The sequence below is a fragment of the Labeo rohita genome, chromosome 21 (assembly GCF_022985175.1).
Source record: "Labeo rohita strain BAU-BD-2019 chromosome 21, IGBB_LRoh.1.0, whole genome shotgun sequence".
Lineage (NCBI taxonomy): Eukaryota > Metazoa > Chordata > Actinopteri > Cypriniformes > Cyprinidae > Labeo > Labeo rohita.
In genome coordinates, this window is record NC_066889.1 from 10250436 (window position 1) to 10272648 (window position 22213).

The 22213-nt window shown below is 36.9% G+C and overlaps 1 protein-coding gene across 1 annotated transcript in view; it reads right to left on the reverse strand.

The window, feature by feature from the left end:
* tenm2b (teneurin transmembrane protein 2b) overlaps positions 1 to 22213 on the reverse strand; it is a 307726-nt gene that overhangs the window by 21821 nt on the left and 263692 nt on the right. Inside the window, 7 exon segments of the mRNA XM_051093879.1 lie at positions 7231 to 7377; positions 8078 to 8263; positions 9196 to 9396; positions 9733 to 9927; positions 14369 to 14470; positions 17813 to 18008; positions 20063 to 20268. Of these exon segments, the coding sequence (XP_050949836.1) occupies positions 7231 to 7377; positions 8078 to 8263; positions 9196 to 9396; positions 9733 to 9927; positions 14369 to 14470; positions 17813 to 18008; positions 20063 to 20268 (1233 nt within the window).

Here is a 22213-nt window from a genome sequence, read left to right on the forward strand (position 1 = left end):
GCAAATTGAGATCACTTCCCAATCCCCTTTACCCTTCTATATATAATTTCCTGTCCTCTCTGTATTCTAATGATAAACATTCTAAAGAAGGGTTTGAAAAACTTTGAACTACTAATTTTGGCAACAGTTTATTTTACAGTTTCTTAACTAGCCGTTATTAGCATGCATATTACTAGAATATTAACCATTTAATACACTGTTAAAAATAAAAAACACAATTTGTTGAGTCAGCTTAAAATAATTTGTTAACCTGCTGCCTTAAAATTTTAAGTTCAGTCAACTAAAATAAGTTTAGTCAACTTGAAATGTTAAGTTGTACTAAGTAACAACTTAGATATTTGTGTTTGCTAAACTTAACAGATGGGTAAGTAACCCAGCTGCCTTAAAATTTTAAGTTGATTCAAATCAAATATCTAAGTTGTCACTTAGTATAATTTAACATTTCAAGTTGAATAAACTTTTTTTGAGTTGACTGAACTTAAAATTGTAAGGCAGCCAGGTTACAAATTATTTTAAGTTGACTCAACAAATTGTTTTTTACAGTGTAGTACTAATTAAGCACATATTAATGCATTATTCTACATGACCTTATTCTACATCCCTAATCCCACCAAATACTTAAAATGAACAAATACCTTACTAAGCACCTTACTAAACTATTAGTAAGCAGCAAATTAGGAATTTATTGAAAAAAAAAAAAAAAAAAAAAAAAAAAAAAAAAACTAACACTAATACTACTAGTACTACTAATAATACTAATAAATATAGCTGCAAGCAGCAATAACCAGGGTTCAAGCATTTTAAAGCATTCAAGCACATAAAAAAAGACATTTTTTGGCAAATACAGGTAATTTACCATAGAATTTTTTAAACGTTTTAAATGTTTTTAAATGTTTTTTAAACGTTTATGACTGTTATAGCACCATACAGATCTCCCTAAAACTTTGCATGCTAGTTTAGAATCACCTGTTGCATATGCTCGCCAGGTTTTGTGAAGTTTTCGTTCAGGCTTTATAGGCTTCTGGGTATATTTGGACAGGCCCTTTTTTAAACAACCCTGTTACAGATTCCCAAAGGGGAAATTTCAATTTTTTTTTGATCATTATTGACCTAGACAGACCAGAGAATTGCACTGCAGTGTGTGTGTGTGTGTGTGTTTTATTACCCAGACTAGGACCAGATTAGAACTTAGGACTAGTTTGCAAAAGTAGGTTTTTTATATTTTCTCAATCATTTAACAAATGGTTTGACTGACAGCAATGTTTCTAGAGGCAAAGTTGTTCGGAATGAGGAGGTCAAAAAAGAAAAAAAAATCATGCAATCGTGCAATATACAATTGTTTACACCCTTGAAAAATGCAATATTGCCCCCCAGTGGGCAATTTCTTTCAAATGTCTCACAGACCTTTAAGGCCATGAGTCAAACATGCCCACCAAGTTTCATTCAGACCCTTGTCTAATAGGTGTTCAAAGTTCATCGACCTATGGTGGCCATTTTTTTTTAGATACGCGAATGTCCTTATAGCCGAGTGTGCGACTTCCATGTCGATAGGACAAACAGTTGCGTCGTTATGGCCATTTTTATGTTTTTTTTTTCTCTTATAGTGCTTCATGTGACCTCAGATTCAGCTGTTACATATGCGTTGTGAGTTTGACGAAGATATCTCATTTCGTTCAAAAGTTATAGTTGTTTTAGTTGCTGCCCTGCCTCTTTCAAACATTTTGGTGTCCCTTTGTGATGCAGAGTCAAAAGTAATTTTTTTTTTATTGATATTCACTCTTCTGCACAGGTTTGGTTCCAATCTGGCGAAAAATCTTGGACCACTTTGCAAAAGTAGGTTTTTTCAAAAAATGCAAAATACCCAAAAACGTCAGGGCGATTGGGGCGAGCCTTGGTGATGTTGTAGACAGTGTGAGTACTACCATCACTCCAAGTTTCAAATCTCTACGACTTACGGTTTGGTCTGCCTGATCAGTTTTACGTGAAGATTGTTGATCCTTGGCCATTCTAACAATTACAATAGGGTTTCAGCACTACGTGCTTGAACCTCTAATAATAATTCTCTCTACTTTTAAACTTCCTACAGTAGATGAGATAACTTCAGTTATTCTGAAATCTAAATCAGTCACCTGTCAAGTAGACCCACTTCCAACTCAATTAGTTGTCTGTCTGTCAGTACTTTCGCCTTTTATCACTGATATCATTCATTCTTCTCTTACTTCTGGCACTGCTCCCTATTCATCCCTGTTCCTGTATTCAAGAAGCCACGTGCAGATCCAAATAACTTTGATAATTTCCGTCCAATTTCCAATTTGACATTTTTATCTAAAATCCTTCAAAAGGCTGTTGCAGCTCAGGTACACGATCATCTCTTAGTGAAAAATCTATATGAACAATTTAAATAAGGTTTTCATTCCTATCGTAGTACTAAGAATGCCCTTGTCAAAATTTCTGAATGATTTATTGGTTGCGGGTGACTCAGGACTCTTATCTATATTAATTATTCTTGATTTAACTTCAGTGTTCAACACAATTTCCCATAAAATTTTATTAGACAAACTTTGGTCCATTGTAGGTACTTCTCTGGCTTGGTCGACATCTTATCTCTCGGGTCATACTCAGTTTGTTCATTTAGGCCAGTTTAAATCTAGGTCAACACGTATTACTAGAGGCGTCCCACAGGGTTTAGTTCTGGGACCTTTGTTATTTATCATTTATGTACTGCCACTTGGAAGCATTTTCAGGGAATATGGTATTCATTTCGACTGTTAAGCCGATAACACCCAGCTCTATCTGTCTTCAAAACTTACTTACTTACTGTTTGCCTGAAGTTAAAGTTTGGTTTTCAAGCAATTTTCTTAAACTTAACAGTAGTAAAACAGAAATACTTCTAGGTCCAAAAATAATTTGTCAAAGACCAGTGTGTATTGACGGTTCTACAATTGCAGGTTAAGATCTTGGGTGTTATGGTTGACAATACTTTTGAAGCACATAATAACAAGGTTACTCAGGCAGCTTATTATCACATACGTAACATTAACTGCCTCTGCCCAACCCTCTCAATGGGGAGCATTGCCATTATGGTTCATGCTCTTGTTACTTCACATATTGACCACTGTAATGCTCTTTTTTATGGCCTTCCTCTTAAAATTTTACACAATTACATTTACAGTGCAGTATGAATAATTAGAACTCCTACTATGGAACACATATCTCCTGTTCTGCAACTGATGCACTGGCTTCCTGTTAAACAGCATATTGAATTCAGAATTTTGCTTCTTGTTTACAAGGTATTACATAGCCTAGCTTCTTCTTATTTAGCTGACCTACTTTTAATACATACTCCCTCAAACTCAGCATTTCTCAAATTATCGTCTACATTTCTATAGGATCTCAACATTTTATCTTTATTTGCATGCAAGGTGTCCTTGAGTGTCACGCTGGTCCTCTTAGCAGCAAGAAAAACAAAACTTTTACTCAAATTCTGAATGGATTATATGTAGCCTAGAAAGCATGCAAATAGCGCTTCCTTTACAATCACTAAAAAGCTGTCACTCACTTCAGTTCATTGTGATCTCACAATGTTCCATTATATATAAATTAAGACTGCAGTAAGTGAATTCTGACTAACATGAACAGAATACCCAATCAGAGGTGTTCTAAAAATCAACTGTGATTGGCTACATTGCTCAATAAAAGAGTGTCTGAGTACAGTCAATTATCAGTCTCATGCTGAATGCGTGAGAGCTGGCAGCCGTGCATCTAAACATCACAGATTAACCACATTGTTATATTGAAACGACACAAAATTTAAATTTCTATGGTTTGCATGGTTTTACATCACAGGACCTAAAGTATTTTTCTTACAATACTCTGTGAAAAGCCTGGTCTTGTATATAACAGAGTGAGAAACCACAAAAGAGAAGACAAAGTGGGGAAAATGAAAACATTTTAAAACGAGATAAAACCAATAGTTTTTTCTAAAAGCCTCTCTGTGCTCTTTACTGGTCTAGGGGAGACGCTCAGTGCTTAGGGCTGACTCTAAACATCCACCAGTTACATAATCATTCTGCCTTGGGGTACTTTCAAATCCCTCACTCTGCCAGCCAACAGACACATCACCTTTTCATACAGATGACTGGAGCTGCTCTATTCATCCGTTTATATGGGCAAATCTCAATCTTTAAATGCCTAAAAACAATTTATAGTTTTTATTGAATAACATATCCAATGTGTAAGTAAGCCTATGGGTGAGAATTTCCAGTTCACTATCTGCTATAGGGAAATAATGAGAAGAATAACAGCATGCAGTAAACGGTAAAACTGTTTGCTCTACAAACCAGTGTGCTCATAATTAGGATAATACATTGCAATAATATGGTTAGACACACCTATTTGCAATATCAAGCAGCAAAACAAGCTGTTTTGTACAGCTAGATGGGATGAGACCAGAAGCCAGACCCATACGCCCATTCTTACAGGAAGAAAAAGGTGGATAGGTTCTTCAACTTCTGGGATTGCAAAATTAATTGTGGTTAATTTGAAAATAAGAAAGAAAAAGAAAGAAAGAAATTACACAGTTATCCCTTACCAAAAAGAAGTATACTTCAAGTTTGTTTTATTAAGTATACTTTATGTAGCAAATATACAAATATCAGTGTACTAGTAGTATACTTTTAAGTGTACTATTTCAGTACTCCTTGGAAATAAACTGGCCCACTTTCTAGTATACTTTTAAGTATACTTTAAGTATAACAGTAGTAAACTTTGAGTACACAACTAGTTAACATCTGTGTTTTTAGTTTGTATTGCAACTAACTCCGAAAAACAGTCAGTATCTGGTGTGACCACCATTTGCCTCACGCAGTGCAACACATCTCCTTCACATAGTTGATCAGGTTGTTGATTGTGGCCTGTGGAATGTTGGTCAACTCCTCTTCAATGGCTGTGCGAAGTTGCTGGATATTGGCAGGAACTGGAACACGCTGTCATATACACCGATCCAGAGCATCCCAAACATGCTCAATAGGAGACATGTCCTGGGATGTTTTCAGCTTCCAGGAATTGTGTACAGATCCTTGCAACAAGGGGCCGTGCAATATCATGCTGCAACATGAGGTGATGGTCGTGGATAAATGGCACAACAATGGGCCTCAGGATCTCGTCACGGTATCTCTGTGCATTCAAAATGCCATCAATAAAATGCGGCTGTGTTCATTGCCCATACCATAACCCCACCGCCACCATGGGCCACTCGACCCACAATGCTGACATCAGCAAACCGCTCACCCACACAATGCCATACATGCTGTCTGCCATCTCCCGTGTACAGTGAAAACCGGGATTCATCTGTGAAGAGAACATCTCTCCAAAGTGCCAGACGCCATCGAATGTGAGCATTTGCCCACTCAAATCGGTTACAGCGATGAACTACAGTCAGGTCGAGACCCCAATGAGGACGACGAGCATGCAGATGAGGCTCCCTGAGACGGTTTCTAACAGTTTGTGCAGAAATTCTTTGGATATTCAAACCGATTGTTGCAGCAGCTGTCTGGGTGGCTGGTCTCAGATGATCTTGGAGATGAAGATGCTGGATGTGGAGGTCCTGGGCTGGTGTGGTTACACGTGGTCTGTGGTTGTGAGGCCGGTTGGATGTACTGCCAAATTCTCTGAAACACCTTTGGAGACGACTTATGGTAGAGAAATGAACATTCAATTCACGGGCAACAGCTCTGGTGGACGTTCCTGCAGTCAGCATGACAACTGCACACTCTCTCAAAACTTGCGACATCCGTGGCATTGTGCTGTGTGATAAAACTGCACATTTTAAAGTGGCCTTGTATTGTGGCCAGCCTAAGGCACACCTGTGCAATAATCATGCTGTCTAATCAGCATCTTGATATGCCACACCTGTGAGGTGGATGGATTATCTCAGCAAAGGAGAAGTGCTCACTAACACAGATTTAGACAGATTTGTAAACAATATTTGAGAGAAATAGGCCTTTTGTGTACATAGAAAAAGTCAAATTTTTGAGTTCAGCTCATGAAAAATGGGGGCAAAAACTAAAAGTGTTGCATTTATAATTTTGGTCAGTGTATGTCCCTATTTAGGTATTAATTTGTATATATTTTGTTATATGAATATCTGAACATGTACAGCATCAAAAGAAAGCACAAGGGTATCTGCTTGTAAACAAAAACATTTTATGCTAGCTCCATGCATTCTTTTTTTGTAATTCATAAATTCAAAAAAGTTTCATAAATAAGGGAAAAAAAGCAATATTTTGAACAAAAAGCTGAAAAAAGATTGGATCCAGAGTGATAATCACAACAAAGATGGGGTCGATCAATACTCTAAAGCTTGATAGACATTATTACCTCTTCATGGGTCGACATTTTATTCCACAACGTTACAAAGTTTTGATGCTGTTTTATGTCTGATGATCCTGTTAGATTACATGTTGTTTCGGTTTCTTCTTCGCTTGTGTTTTGGAAATTCTGTACAGAAGATGTGTAATAGCACCCCCTACCGTACAACAATGAAAACATGAATTCTCGGAGCACAAGACTAGCTCAAATAGTTTTTCAAGTATATTTCTAAGAAGTACATAAAGCTCATTTCTGAGAAGTGCATAAAAAGTAGACTGAAAGTATACTTTCCTATTTTTTTAGTTTAAAACTAGTATAGTAATAGCACACTTGAATAAACTTCTCTTTCAAAAGGATCGATTTTTGCATGCGCTTCAACCCGATCTCATGGCAATTCATACATATTTACAAAGTGGCTAATTTGTATGAATTCATACAACTTTGAAAAAGCGTACACATTTCATGAGGTAGGATTTGTAGGAATTCATACAAAGGACCACCCCTAAACCTACCCCTCACACGAATCATACAAAATCATTCAACTGAATTTGTACGAATTTGTACAAATTAGCCACCTCGTAAAATACCTACAAACTGGTCATGAGATACCGTTGACTCGTCAGTTTAGACCAAAGTATAAAACAAAATGGTAATGAGATTAAAACACCTCTCTGTATATAAAACCGGTCACAATCGTTTATCGCACCAAATATTAATTTTCGTGTAGCCTTAACAAACAGCTATCCTAACCAAAAGTTCTGCATCTCATCAGTTTAGCTTGTTTTTCAAGACTGGACAGATGTGAGGCATACAAGGCCAAAGGGGACAGAAACATTTTTGCATTCAACAAGCGTTTCTCACCTCCTTCATTGTCCTTGTTGTCATTGCAGGAGGTCTCCATGGCAACACTGCAGCCCGGCCCTCTCCAGCCAGTGTGGCACTCACAGTGCCAGCTGTTCTGACCCATGATGCATTGCCCGTTCCCATTACACAGCCCCGGACAGCCATCTGCAAGAGAGGAGGGAGAGATTGATCAACTGTGTGATTATTTTGGATTTAGTTTGGTGCTCATACGAAATTCAAGGAGAAATGTTATTCGCCACTTAAATCTCTAACTGCATGCATGTCATAGACCACTAAGAAAACCTGTCAGACAAACTCTTGATGGACATCTATTATCAGTGAACCCAAACGAAACCATTATGGATGACTTTTGGTTGACTGCTGCATTCAGCGTTAAGAAGTGTTGTGTGCAGAATCCATCAGCTGTAATTGTCTGAAAACAATGATGTGAAAACAGTGGTGGAGAGGGAGAATTGTACTCATTAGCATTAAAACAAGCATCCTAACACATGCAACCAAAGCAGCATCTATTAGTATTCCTCTTCCAGCTGGACTCCAGAGCTCAAAAAGTCATTTAATATTCTTATAGATGCGGATCACACAGTGAAGACCATGTCCTTTGCTCTGAATGTGATTATAAAATAATGACAACACACACAAATATGCACATCCACACAAATATGTTTTTGTACTTCATGTGTGCTGATGCAAACAGGAGCAAATCAATCTAGACCAAACAACAAAACAGAAGTCTTTGAAAAGCATTGGTGTAAAAGAAGTCACAGAACCGAGGGAAATGCCTTTGACTAGCTCAAAGCTTCAAAGCAGGATAGGAGCATGTGTGTTTGTGTGTGTGTGTGTTTACCGATGGTGCAGTGTTCGCCGTTCCAGCCCTGTTCACACTGGCACTTGCCGTCCCTGCAGGTCCCATGTTTCACACACTGTGGGTTACACAGTCTCTGGTCACAGCTTGTGCCTGTCCAGCCCTCCTCACAGTGGCAAACGCCCCCGACACACACGCCATGGCTCCCACAATCTGCTGAACACACCTCTGGAGAAAGAGAGCGAGAGAGTTGCTTTTACTCTTATTTCTTTTGTTCAAAATCAAATATATCTTTATTTTATTCTCCTTAACTACTTTATGTTTCTTTTTAATATGTTATTATTGTTTCTTTTTATTCTGTTATTTACCTAAATGCTATCTGCCTTTGCACTGTTTTAATGATTTATCTGCAGCAAAGCTGTAAAAGCTTTGGTAATGTAAATAATTACATTTCTAAAAAATAATACTAATTATTGTACCGCATTTTGTTTGTTATGCCATTCTCAGTAGCACACTAAAATATCTGTATTATCTACATTACTTTTCAAAAGAAATTTATCCAGCAAGGATGCATTAAATAAATCAAAAGTGGCAGTAAAGACTTTTACATTCTTAAAAAAGATTTCTGTCACATCAATGCAGCTCCTTTGAACAATGAATTAACTGAATATACCCAAAAAAAAAGTAAAATGACATAAAACATATTAAATAAAAATGTTTAATTTCACAATATTATAAATATTACATCAAATCTTATTCACTAATCACCCACAATCCATTTTAATTAAGTCACTGTCATTATTTTTAGTTCAAACCGGTCTCCTAAATTGTATTTTTTTTTAAATATATATATTTAGATTATTATTATAATATTTTATTTATGAAGATTATTTTGGCTTGCACCTTATCTGCCGAAGTTGTAACCGTGTCCACTAAATTTTCCAGGGTGTGTTTGTGCCGTTACCTGATTTGCATATGAATCGGGTGCTAAAACAGCACATGCAGCGAGTGCAAATAAACAACGCTATCAGCGGGCGCAATTCATGCTTAGTGAATCCCCCCGAGAGTGTAGATGGATGAAAATGAAAGATTAGAATATATTGCAGCACAGCTTGAGAAGACAGCAAGTGAGAAGGTGAAAATGGCTGATGGGAACACACCCGTGGAGCAGTCGGGGCCCATCCAGTTTGGGTCACAGCTGCAGAGGCCCGTGTCAGGGCTGTAGGCTCCGTGACCGTTGCACTGATCTGGGCACTGGGCTCTGGACATGTCACATAGAGGCCCGGACCAACCTGGCTTACAGTGGCACTGACCGGACACGCAGCTGCCATGTCCTGAACACGTGGGGTCAAGACAATCCACTGGAGAGAGAGACAGAAACAAGACTTTTTCATTCTATTTCATTTCTTTTTCCTCCTCATCTTTCACCTCTCTCTCTTAAACTCACCTCTGGGATCTCTCCACTTTCAAAAACCAGCTGCAGCTCATATGAACATGCGCTCAGAGACTCCATTTCTGGGCAATTTCTTAAAAGCCAGATCAATAGACTGAATTTCATCACTTTAATAAAGTTTATTATGCTTGTACCGGCATGCTTTTATAGCAGACATTTGAAAACCGAGATTCTCAGAGGAAGAGGTTTTTCGGAGTTGTGAAAAGAGTTTTGAAAATGAGACGGCTGGAAAAGCCTTCATTACCTTCCTCGCAGGACTCGCCACGATAACCTGCTTCGCAGGTGCAGCTGCCCTGGGTGCAGGTCCCGTGACCGCCACAGATGGGGTCGATGCACTGGCCCTGCGGCACGTCGCACTCCAGTCCCTTCCAGCCGCTGTAGCACATGCACACACCCTTGCTGTACTGTCCGTTCCCACTGCACAGCACGGGACAAGCCACTGCAACGGAGACGGAACGAAAGGATGCAGGAGGGAAAACAAATGAGGGAGTGAGGGAAGGACAGAAGACGAGGATGTTTGAGAGGAATTAGTGAAAACCAGCTTCTTTGAGAGAAGTTCAGGTATGAAATGTAAGATAAGATAAGAGAAAAATGAAGCACAGAGTTAATCCAAACAAATACACTGAACTGTACGAAATCACCTCAAACTGTGTGTCAAGGGAATCAGAGTAATTAACTAAAACTTTCTTTTTAGCTGTTTTCAGACAGTGTAACTACATCACAATTATTTTATGTCCTTGTGCTCTCGCAATAATCAAATGTGCCCTCATTAACTGTTCTGTCATATACAGTATTTAGCTTTGGAATGTCTGACATGTTTTAGCAAACTGGTTAATTTGGATGAACCAGATAAAAAGTTACAGTCTCTGCTTATAATTATCTCTTTGGTGAAATGTTACATCTTTCATATCAAAATAGAAATACATAAACTTTTTCTCTTCAAGTTTAACCCTCGATTAAAAACCCTCATTGTTTTTACTGTTATGATTAAATGATGAATTACATAATCTAAATACAGTGGTTCTCAACTCCAGTCCTCGGGTCCCACCTCATTTAACGCACCTGATTCAGATCATCAGCTCATTGGAAGAAAGATGCATGAACTGAACTGAGTGTGTCAGATTCAGAAACATACAAAATGTGTAGAACCACTGACTTAATACAGTACATACATTGCACTGCCGTTTAAATGTTTTTAAATCTTACATTAAATATATTCTGCAATTCTGCAAAACTGAAAAAAAAAAAAAACGTACCTATATGTACGAATCACTGCAGTTTCCAGTTGAAATGAACACTAGAGGCAGTTAAACTGACAACCATTATTCCTTTTTGCACAAAGTGTGATTTACATACAGTTTTGATTAATAAAGCCTAATTTTCACACAGTTACTTGCAGAATATTATATTATGGCTTCAAAACAATTTTAACATCCTGCACGGTTTGAAAACTGATACTTCTGAATGTTGTTGGCATATATACAGCTTCATATGCATGAGTTTTGTAATTCAGTAGGTTTGCGTTGCACTTGAGTGATGAAGAGCTCCGATATGAACCCTGTGAAACTATGGTTTGACAAAACAGCTCAAATTCACATAAGAAAGTAAAAGTAGTACGGCTGCATCAACAAATGTGTTTTTATATCACTTTTGCATTTGTTAACACTGTTGGTTAGGTTTAGGGTTGGGTTTGGTCCAACACGATAGAGCATTAATCTTTAGTGACACTCCCCGGATATTTAAATTCTGAACAGCCGCCATACGTACCTCAAGCAGGGTAATAAAAACGCAGCAATACGTGCCTGTACAAACGTAATAAAAACATGCCATGGTCACGTATTGAATGTGTGTTTTAGCGTCACTCTCTGGACATTTCACTTTAAAACCGCTGCGATACGTGCAGTAAGGGAAGTAATTACGGTGTTGAAGAAATATATACAGGGGCACATATTTCCAATGAGCCTTGGTTTGTTTTTAAGTCATTTATGCTAACCAAGCTGCATTTATTTGATTAAAAATACAGTAAAACTGTCATTTACAGTAAAAAATATTACAATTTAAAATAAACATTTTCTATTTTAATGTTTTGAAATGTAATTTATTCCTATAAGCAGAAGTTACTTCAGTCACCAGTGTCACATGATCCTTCGGAAAGAAATATGTTGATTTGGTGCTCAAGAACTATTAATTTCTTAAATAATATTAATAATAAATAATAATAATAGAAATCTTACTGACACCAAAGTACACATGTGTCTGATTGTTGTAGTAAATATGTTTATTTGAGTGAACCAGAAGCTATTTACCACTTCTAGTCTCAGTGTAGAATAAACTGTGGTGGAATTTTGTATTAAAAAAAAAAATAAATAAAAAAAAAATAAATAAATAAACTTTTTTTTTTTAATTAATCCCGATTAATCGTGATTAATCCCTCCTGACATTAAAGTTTTTAAATATACTATTACAATAATTTCACATTCAATCTTGAAACAACATAAAGACAATACATTTTTAATATCTGTTAAATGGCATCTTTTTTATGACTGAAGGCCAGTATTACTGACACCATCCATTGACTATAGCCCTTTAACATTACAGTATAATATCAATTTTAATTAGATTTAAATTTAATTTATTAGATGTTAAAAAAAAATAACTTCTAATTTAAGTGAACTTAAAACAATCTTCACATAAACCCACTATAATAAATGACATATTTAGCTACCTGTGCCCTTAAGCAGAAATATACATAAAATTGAATAAAGTTATCAAATACTAGATTCTAAATCCTTAAAGCTATAAAAGTTCCTTTTTTTTTTTTCTTTTGTTCTTTGATTAACAGACATCACAGCAGCTGGGTTATTAGGTTATTTGGCTGCTGTTACTTTAAAAGCAGCTGCTGCCCCTGTGTTAATTGCGTTAAATATTTTTAACGTGTTAATTTGAAAAAATGAATCACCTGTGTTAACTCGCTATTTTGGACACCACTAATAAAAATCTAAAAGTTTAATCTCATCCTAATCAAGAGTCATATATTTAAAAACCCTCGTTGTTTTTAAGCTAAAATTTACAGTTTTTGATGAAAAGTCTAGAAAATGCCTAGAATGAATGAATAAATGTAGGAAAAGAAGAAAAGAATCATATCTCACATTTTTCCAGTAGAGTGTTCGCTATTCAGCCTCAAAGGCAGCATAAACACTGCCAAAGCTCTCTGAATATGGCGATAAAGCAGACTATGCCTTGTGTAATTAAGGTAAGAGATTCAGAGGCAATATCAACGGCGCTCTCTGCTACTCACAGGAGACGCCATTCGACAGTAATAAACTAGCTGTCTATAGCCTCAGGTGAGCTCACACACACACACATATTTCTCTTACGAAGCCTCCACTGAGAGCATTTCATCACTCAAAAAGATTGGTCTGGCACAGTAAAGCCAACAAACCCATCAGACATTTTGGCATAACTGAGATGGGATTAATCAGTGACGCTGTATTTCATCCGTCTGGATCTCAGAGTGATGTGACAGTGTCATAGAGCCGCCACGACGAATGGCCAGAGCTTATGTACACTGATGATCTGATGACAAATGCCGAGCTTGCGGGCAAATTCTGACATATGCTTCACACATCTATAATGCAGTAAGTCAACTATAAAACTTACAGCAAATTATAAATAAAAACTACTTAAAATAAATCCACTGGCTCACAAAGTTTATTTGTAAGTCACAGTAAATAAAATTAAATATAAAACTACATAAATTACTTGAAATCAATTACTGATTTTAATTAGCTTACAAAAATGACAGCATGACAGGTCATGTTCATCTTTATATAAATGAATTATTAGTTATTGTATAGCAATTTAACTGGGTGGATGTGTTTGTTTTCACCACAGAATAAAAAAAACATTTTAATAAATGAGAAAAAAAGGCAGAACTGCAAGATGTAAAGTCGCAATTGCAAGAAAATATGTTAGAATTGTGAGATAAAACCTTAAAAATTACCTTTTTTTGTACATATTTTTTTAGAATTGCTATATATGTTTATATCTGGCAATTTTGACTTCATTTCTCCGAATTGTGGGTTTATATCTCACAATTCTGACTTTATAATTCGCAATTGCAAGTTTATATCTCACAGTTGAGAAAAAAAGTCAGAATTGTGAGATAAAAACTTGAAATGAGCTTTTTCATATATTTTTTTAGATTGGCTAGATTATCTTGCAATTTTGACTTTATTTTTCAGAATTGAGGTTACATCTCACAAGTCTGACTTTATTTCTCAGAATTGCAAGTTTATATCTCACAGTTCTAAATGTATAACTCGTAATTGCAAGTTTATATCTCACAATTCTGACTTAATAATTCGTAATTGCAAGTTTATATCTCACAGTTGAGAAAAAAAGTCTGAATTGCAAGATGTAAACTCACAATTTTGTTAGTTTTTGCTTAAAACAAGGTAGCACTTTATTTTACAGTCCTGTTCATCATGTACAAACTATGTAATTACAATAACTGGGTAATAACTAGGTACTAATCCTGAACCTACCCCTAAACCTAAACTTACCATGTAGTTACTTTATCTTACCGGAACTTTCTTATGGAAGGTACATTGTAAGTATATAACTCTTTGTTTTGCTTTTGAATTGTTGAATAATTATTTTTGACTATTTGTGAGAAGAATCACAAAAAAAAAAAAAAATCCAGCAAGATGCAGGTAAATCTCTTTGCAATTAGAAATGTGAAATTGAGGAGTTATGATTTAGTGAGCAAAATGTTCTTATACAGCACAGATATTTTGTATGACTGTTTTGACAAATGCTGCAAAGTGTAACGTCATTTTATAACGTAAACATTCTGGCAGTGTGACAGTAAACGGTACCTTTGGAGCAGTCCGTGCCGTGGAACCCTGGGAAGCAATGACATGCTCCTGACATGCACTCTCCGTTGCCATGGCAATTCTGGGGGCACTCTTCCACCGAGTCTGAGACGACACATAAGAGACACATTCATTTCACAACCCTCAGTTATTAATGGGGGACAGTGGAATGTAACGTTCACAAATGCAGAAGACCTTTAAACACTGCTGTCTGACAAAAACAAGTCATAGCGCTATGAATTGTCTTGCATTTTGTGAAATAATCTGCGAACTTTCAGCCAGCGTTATTGATTCAGTGACAAAGTGTGAATTACTGTGACACATTTCAAAGCCTTATGGGAAATATAACACTATGACTGTGGTAAATGCTAAAATACACAGTGCTTTTTAAATCAACAGTAGCCATTAACCAAATAAGATCCATTCATACAGATACTGTATGTGATCAGATTTAAGAGGCCCAAAGAGCACAATGTGTGAGAGTGTGCAACTAAATCGTTAATCATACATAGCGTTAAGAAATTAGTGGACAGAAAATATCTGGACACACTTAAGCTACACTTAAATATGTATCAGTGCCGTTGCATTAGATAAATATCAAAGTGGTATCTGCAAACAACTATTGCTAGAGCTCTCTAAACCAATTTCACTTTTCTAAATCATTTTTGCAGTGAATTGCGAACAACTGATGTCAAGGTGATTTTGAGTGGATGTATAAAACTGGTTCTTCTCAAGTTCACACAGGTGTTCTATGAGAGCAACTGCAGGTGCATTTCTTCAAATGTTCGACTGATGCTTGACAACCAGAAAATGTGCAAATACATGGAACTCTTTTTTATTTTTTAAATTAAACACACTTCTTTTGTGAAATGTTTTGAAAAGCGTGCTTGTGCTGTCTTTCTTTAAAATAAATGCCACTTGGTTTGATACTCTGTTATCTATTGCAATGACATTCATTCATTTTAAGTGGCTTGAGTGCCCAAACATTTTGTAGCACTTGATCTCTATGGATTTATTCAGGCAGCAGACAGGCAGCAAAAATCCATTTTTGTGACATATGCTACTCGAATAGTTTAGCTGTTTGTAGTCTCAACAGCCAAAAAAACTAAACCAAACCAAAACAAATAAAAAAAAAACATAGAGTTTAAAACTTTAAAAAAAAAAGTTTCTTGTGCTCACCAAAGCTGCATTTATTTGAACAAAAATACAATAAAAAATAACTATTTATAACAATTGTTATCTACTTCAATATATTAAATTAATAGCATATTAAAATATATGTTAATATACAAAAGTAATTTATTCTTGTTAAAGCACAGATGAATGCCTTACTACATTTTTGTTTAATTGTTACATAATTTTTAACAATATCAATGTTGAAAGCAGTTGTTTTGTTTTAATTGTTTAAGAAACTGACACATCTTTTCTTTTTAGAATTCATAGATTAATAGAAAGTTTAAAAACAGCATTTAACTGAATAGAATTTGTCTTTAATAATGTAAAAGTCTTAATTGTTTCATTTGATCATTTACAATCATTTAATTGTTGTCTATGAAATGTCTAAATATGTATTTACAAACCTAATTCAAACCATATTTGTGACCCTGGACCACAAAACCAGTCATAAGTGTAATTTTTGAGATTTATACATCATCTCTAAATAGGTTTTTCTGGTGTATAGTTTGTTAGGACAGACAATATTTGGCCGAGATACAATTATTTGAAAATCTGGTATCTGAGGGTGCAAAAAAATCTAAATATTGAGAAAATTTTCTTTAAAGTTGTCCAAATGAAGTTCTTAGCAATGCATATTACTAATCAAGAATTAAAATGTGATATATTTACGGTAGGAAATTTACAAAATATCTTCATAGAACATGATCTTTACTTATTATCCTAATGATTTTTGGCATAAAAGAAAAATCAATCATTTTGACCAATACAATGTGTTTTTGGCTATTGCTACTAATATCCCCTTGCTACCGAAAGGGGTCATCGGATGCCTATTTTCCACAAGTTGATATGATTCTTTAGGGTCTTAATAAAAAGTCTACAATATACTTTGGTTAAAAATTCTCAATGGATGTGTAAAACAACACCCTTTTACCTTGCCAAAACCAGCTCTGCAAAAATCATCCTGTTCTCGTCAAGGCTGCTTTAAATGTTAATGAGCTCTGCTCGCCCCACCCCTCTCTTCTCTCTGTGGAGTGACGAGCCTGTTTACTTTAGCCGCATTTAGCCGTGTTTAGCCATTAAACTCGCTACCTAGGATGTTATTAGGAAAGGTGATTGCAGAGATTCATAAAAAAACCCTTATACTCACTTCTGCTGTAAGTGGAGCTGGATCACGAATGATTTGCGCGAACATAGACACATTTATGTAGATCGGGAGGCGCATTCCCTTCACAACCAAACGTAATCCACTGCATCTTCAGCGGCTCAGATGTCGGGACGACTGCTATACACATTATTACATCCAGCAACACAACACCTCCATCGGAGATATTCTTGTCTAACTTACATCCCTGCTCCAGCATCAAAACAATGGAGGTCTGACTGTGACAGCTGATCTGAGGTAAGACGCTCATGTCAATCAACTATTGTGGGAGCGGCCTCTGTCGGTGTGACACCACATTATTTTTACAGATTAATTAAAAACCACAGCATGGATTTTTATCATTATAGGGTAGATGTGTACATACACTGCCAACACACATTAATGTTCAAACAACATCTTGCATCCGATGACTCCTTTAAGACTGGTTTTGTGGTCCAGGGTCACATTTGTATTTGGTTTTAAATCTGAGTTTATAAATATATAAAATTTCTATGTTTTGTACTCATTCTTAGTTCATAAACTGAAGTATATGCTAGTTGCTACAGTATGTTCTCAATATTGAATGAGTGAACAAGTGAGCGGTTTTTGCATGTATATTTAAACACGCAACATATAAAGTACTTGAACATGTAAAATACAACAAGGCCTCCCATATGCTTCATAAGTTCTGCGTCACTGCCTGATGTCATGACAGACATGAAGGCAAATTTCCACTTTTCCATCCCTCACTGACAGCTCTTCTCAAATGTTGTAGAAGAAAGTCCCCAAGGTGGCACTGTGCTTGTGTTAAGTCATCACTATAGCAACCGTTGTAGAGAAACTGCCTGAACAAACATATTTTGGTGTTTACTTTTATTTTATAAATCCAGCTATTCCTTCTGTGACCTAAAGAGTAAGTGAAAGCAATAACAACAGCTCCCCCAGTTCAACTGCTCACATTCAAACTGAAATATAAAATGAGGTTAAGGGGAGATCAGATGTACAGTGTAAGCTGCTTGCAGAGAAACACATCTTCTAAACAGCAGGTCTCCAAACAACCAAGTTTCTATTTTACCATCCTCCTTTTAAATATTGACCTTAGTGTGTAAATAAAAGCTGGAGGTGTCTACCTAGAGCCACAGTACTGAATGAGACGGGTTCTTTCTCTTTGCCGTCATTGTAGAAGGCCAGATGCCAGGTGCCAGGGTCCAGATACTGCACGAAGATCGCCTCGTTCTGGACAACGGTCTGAATACTGCGCCGCTCGCGAGGAGACTCGATAACGCTCCACTTCTCTTTGCCGTCTAGCCTTTCCATGTAGTCATACTGAAGAGACACGGAGAGAAAGAGAGGTGAGGATAGAGGGAGAAAACAATCAGCTGCGGGACATCATCTTCACTAAAAACAGTAATGACAATCAAAATAGTCAAATTAAATCAAAATGTAGACGAGATAACAACTCTGGAATGTGACAAGACAAGTGTAAGAATTCTGCAGACAAATATGCAGTGATAATTTGGAAATCATTTACAATTCATTAAAAAAAGTTGCAAACAAAAAAGCCAGTCTGCACAGATGGTCTCTGCATGGTAATTAACAAAAACCTGTCTTTTTAAGGGGGGAACATCATAGAGAACCAGATTTCCTTGCTCTATAAAGGCTAGCTCCCATACTGTCCCAACAAATGGCAACCAGCCCCCATTTTTAAAGGGTGTTGTGGTTTGTCAGATCAGTGTGTTGACCATGTTGGCATTTGCCTGGTTAGTCTGAACATAACGGTGTCAATCACTAGATTTAGATATCAACATAGTCATGAAAAACAAATTAGGACTACACTGTAGAAAAAAAACATTCCTTAGAAAGACAGATAATGTCCTGGCAGCAAATTACCAGTACCTTTTGCGTTAAGTTTGCAGACATTTCCTTCAACCCTAAAACTTAACATAATGCAACTTCCTAATATTGACATGGAACATTGGGCTGTATTTTCACAGTCAATTCTTAGAATCTATTTAAGCCACAAACAATAATGACTTACATTAATAAGAATGGAAATCATCAGGATTTTAATGTTTCTGATTTAGATTCCGATTCCTTAAAAAGTCCATTAAGAACAGTACTTAGGAGGATGCACCAAATGAGTGATTCTTCCTGTATTATACAATTTACTCCTATTTATTTAAATATTTTGACAAAAATGTTAGCATAATGACAAATAATAAATCATGCTCAACAGCTCTGTCATAATGAAAGTATGTCAGTAACTAGAAGTCAGGTCAAACACAGTAACAGTTAAAAAATAAAAAATACTGACTACTGAAGGTATCAATTCAGTAACCAACTGACTCATTCAGTGAGTAAGCTGTGACAAATGAGCTGGCTCATAAGAGTCATTCAATTTAAATGTAAAGCTTATGAGCATTAAAAGGATAGTTCATTCCAAAATGAAAATTTTGTCAACATTTACTCACCCTCATGTCGATGCAAACCCATATTTTTTAGAACAAAAATGAAGATATCTTTAATGAAACCTGAGAAATTTCCTACCTGGTCTCATGGCAGAAACATACCTGGAGGAAGTACATATCACTCCAGTTTCCAAAAGAAATGAACACTAGAGGCGTTAAAACAGCGAGCACTTGTAATCATTTCCGTACACAGTTATGATTACAGCTCCATATGTTTAGCTTTCTGATGTTCTGACAAATAATGCTACCTATCAGATTATGCTACCAACACTGTATTTTTATACAGTAAGGATAGGTTTAGGGTTGTGTAGGTGTACACGACAGCACAAATGGACACACGGATCATGGATCCATCATGAACATGGATAGCAACAAGTTTGCTCGGTAGCTCAGGTGGCACGGAGTTGGAGCGGTATGTGGAGGAATTCTTCGAGCTTGGGCCAGGCCAGGATTCCTAACGAGTGAAGTTTGGCTGAGCTACAACATCTTCCATTCCCATGGCGAAACATCAAACATTAATCATCATAAGATCATCTTAAAAGACTTTGTTGCAGCATGGAATTGAACTGCCAGAGGAGAAAGATGGAGTTTTGGTTCCTTCAACACTCAGTTTGCCAGTTTAACACTGTAAAGCTGCTTTGACACAGTTTGCATTGTAAAAAGCGCTATATAAATAATGGTGACTTGACTTGACAAGTCTTACAGTTTTAGAACAACATAAGGGTGAGTAAATGATAACAGAATTTTCATTTTTTTGTGAAGTAGCCCCCCAAAAAAAAAAAAAAAAAAAAAAAAAACTGAAAGTCATTCAGAATCATGCTTTTTAGTATTTAAAAACTGGATTCTAAATCCTAATTATAAGTGAACCTGGCTCCTTTAAAAAAAGAAACAAGACATAGGCGATTTGCTCACCTGAGCATGTGAAGGAGGCAGGCCTTTCCGCATGTAGACCCCAAACAGCGCGTCCTTGCCGAGGGAGATGTTGAACTTGAGGAAGTGTGGCTGACGCAGGTGAAGCAGAGACCTCCAGAAGACGCCTGGAGGAACATCCTGACTGACACGCTGACCCAGCTCCAGCTCCCCGCTGTTTATACTGCTGTTCTTCAACACCCACGGCCCTGAGATGGACGCCAAGAGAAGAAACAAGATTTGTTTGAGGGGAAAGAACACATAAAAAAAGAAAATCTTTCAAAGACATGGAGAACGGGGAATATCCTCCGCTCCGTGTGAAAATATTTGCAGTGTGTACAAAGAAAAATCAACATACATTATTCCACTGAGACACAGCTCTGTGCTAATGAGTGTGCGGTGTGGGCTGCCAAAGTCATCAACCCTAAATCAAACCCTGTCTTCTCCCATGAGATCATAATACCTCTGGATGACAGCACTGGCCACACATGCACACTTCCCTTCCCAAAACACCTGCTAAGTCCTGTCCTCTAGAGAGAAAACTGTTGCGGTGTTGACAGCGCAGATAGATCGCAGCAACTCCAATCAGAAAATAACCCAGTAAACGGGCCTTGATAGTATCAGAAGCAACACACACACACAAACACACTCTTTTGTGTCTGAGGGGCCGGTGCAACACGAGTGGGCTTAGTGTTAGCTGTCAGTCTAGTCTGCTTTCTCGATGTTTGATGTGCCCTGATAAGCAGAGACAATCTGTTTCCCTGCCTGCTAAAACCTCTGGCTGCATTTAAACGAGTTATGGAGAGAGAGGAATTGAATTGAGCAAGCACGAACGAGCTCTTTTCCTAAAAGGAGAACATGTACACGCACACGCAGTGTCAGGTCTGAGTGACAGGTCGGTTAAAGCGGCCCGGGCTGGTAACCAGTGGGAGTCCACACCATCCTCCCTCATTAACACGGAGCATGGATGGATGGCTCTGCGCTGAACGAGAGCACCACACTGAGAGAGCAAGAGAGAGAGATGGAAAAAGTGAGAGAGAAATTGGGAAGCAGAAAAAAGCAGGAGAGAAAGTACCCTGGAGAGAGTGCATGAGAAGAGTCTTGTACTCAGGAGCTGAAGTTCACACTCCTCACGCTCTCAACCAGCCAGAACTACTAACATCAGAGCCACTGAAAAAGGCACTTTTCCCTCATGAACGAACACTCACACGCAAGTCTTGGTATAGATATATAGTTATATATTAGTTTTGATACGAGGTCAGTCACCACAGATCCTGTACTTTATAAACCTACATTAAGACTTATGAATTTCTAAAATAACATAATACATCATAACCTAGCCTACAGAAAATGACTGACTGTGGCCATTTTTACACTAGGATGTTTTGATTTTATCCACCTTTTTCTTCTTGTAAGAGCGGGTGCGGCCTTTCGCAAATTTTATGGGTCCGGCTTCTGGTCTTATCCACGTCCAGCTATTTTTAGCTATACAAAACAGCTTGTTTTGCTGCTTGATATTGCAAAATGGAGTGTCTTACAATATATTTAATGTATTATCTGGTTTGTAGTGCAAACTGTTTAAAAGTATACTGCACATTGTTATTCTTCGTTATTTCCCTATAGCAGCTAATGTACGGGAAGTTTCGACCATAGGCTTAATTCCAAGTTAAAGAAAAAGGTGGATACAACTGAAAACACATGTCACATGACCATTTATAATGAGCACAGCTAATGTGGGCAGCCATTCTATTGTTTTCAAAAGTCTCCGCTTTGGTCAGTTTACACAGAATCCCATTTTCAAACTAAAACAAGGGCTGCAGCGTTTTCAAAAGTCTTCGTTTTCGAGAGTCGAAAATGCCAGAGTAAACGGCAGGCGTAACCGCAGTAAAGGTTATGCATTTTAAAACAAAAACACACTAGTGTACACACTAGTTGAAAATTACCCCATGAATTATTTACCCTCAAGCTATCCTAGGTGTATACGACTTTCTTCTTTCAGATTAATACAGTCGGAGTTACATGAAAGAATTGTTACAAAATAAGGATTTGTAAAGAAAAATTTCTTTGGATTTCAATATAAGCCAAGAGGAGACTGGTTTTCCTTTTTTGCAATAAACAAAACTTCTTGCAAGACTAGCATATTCTTGCCAGAGC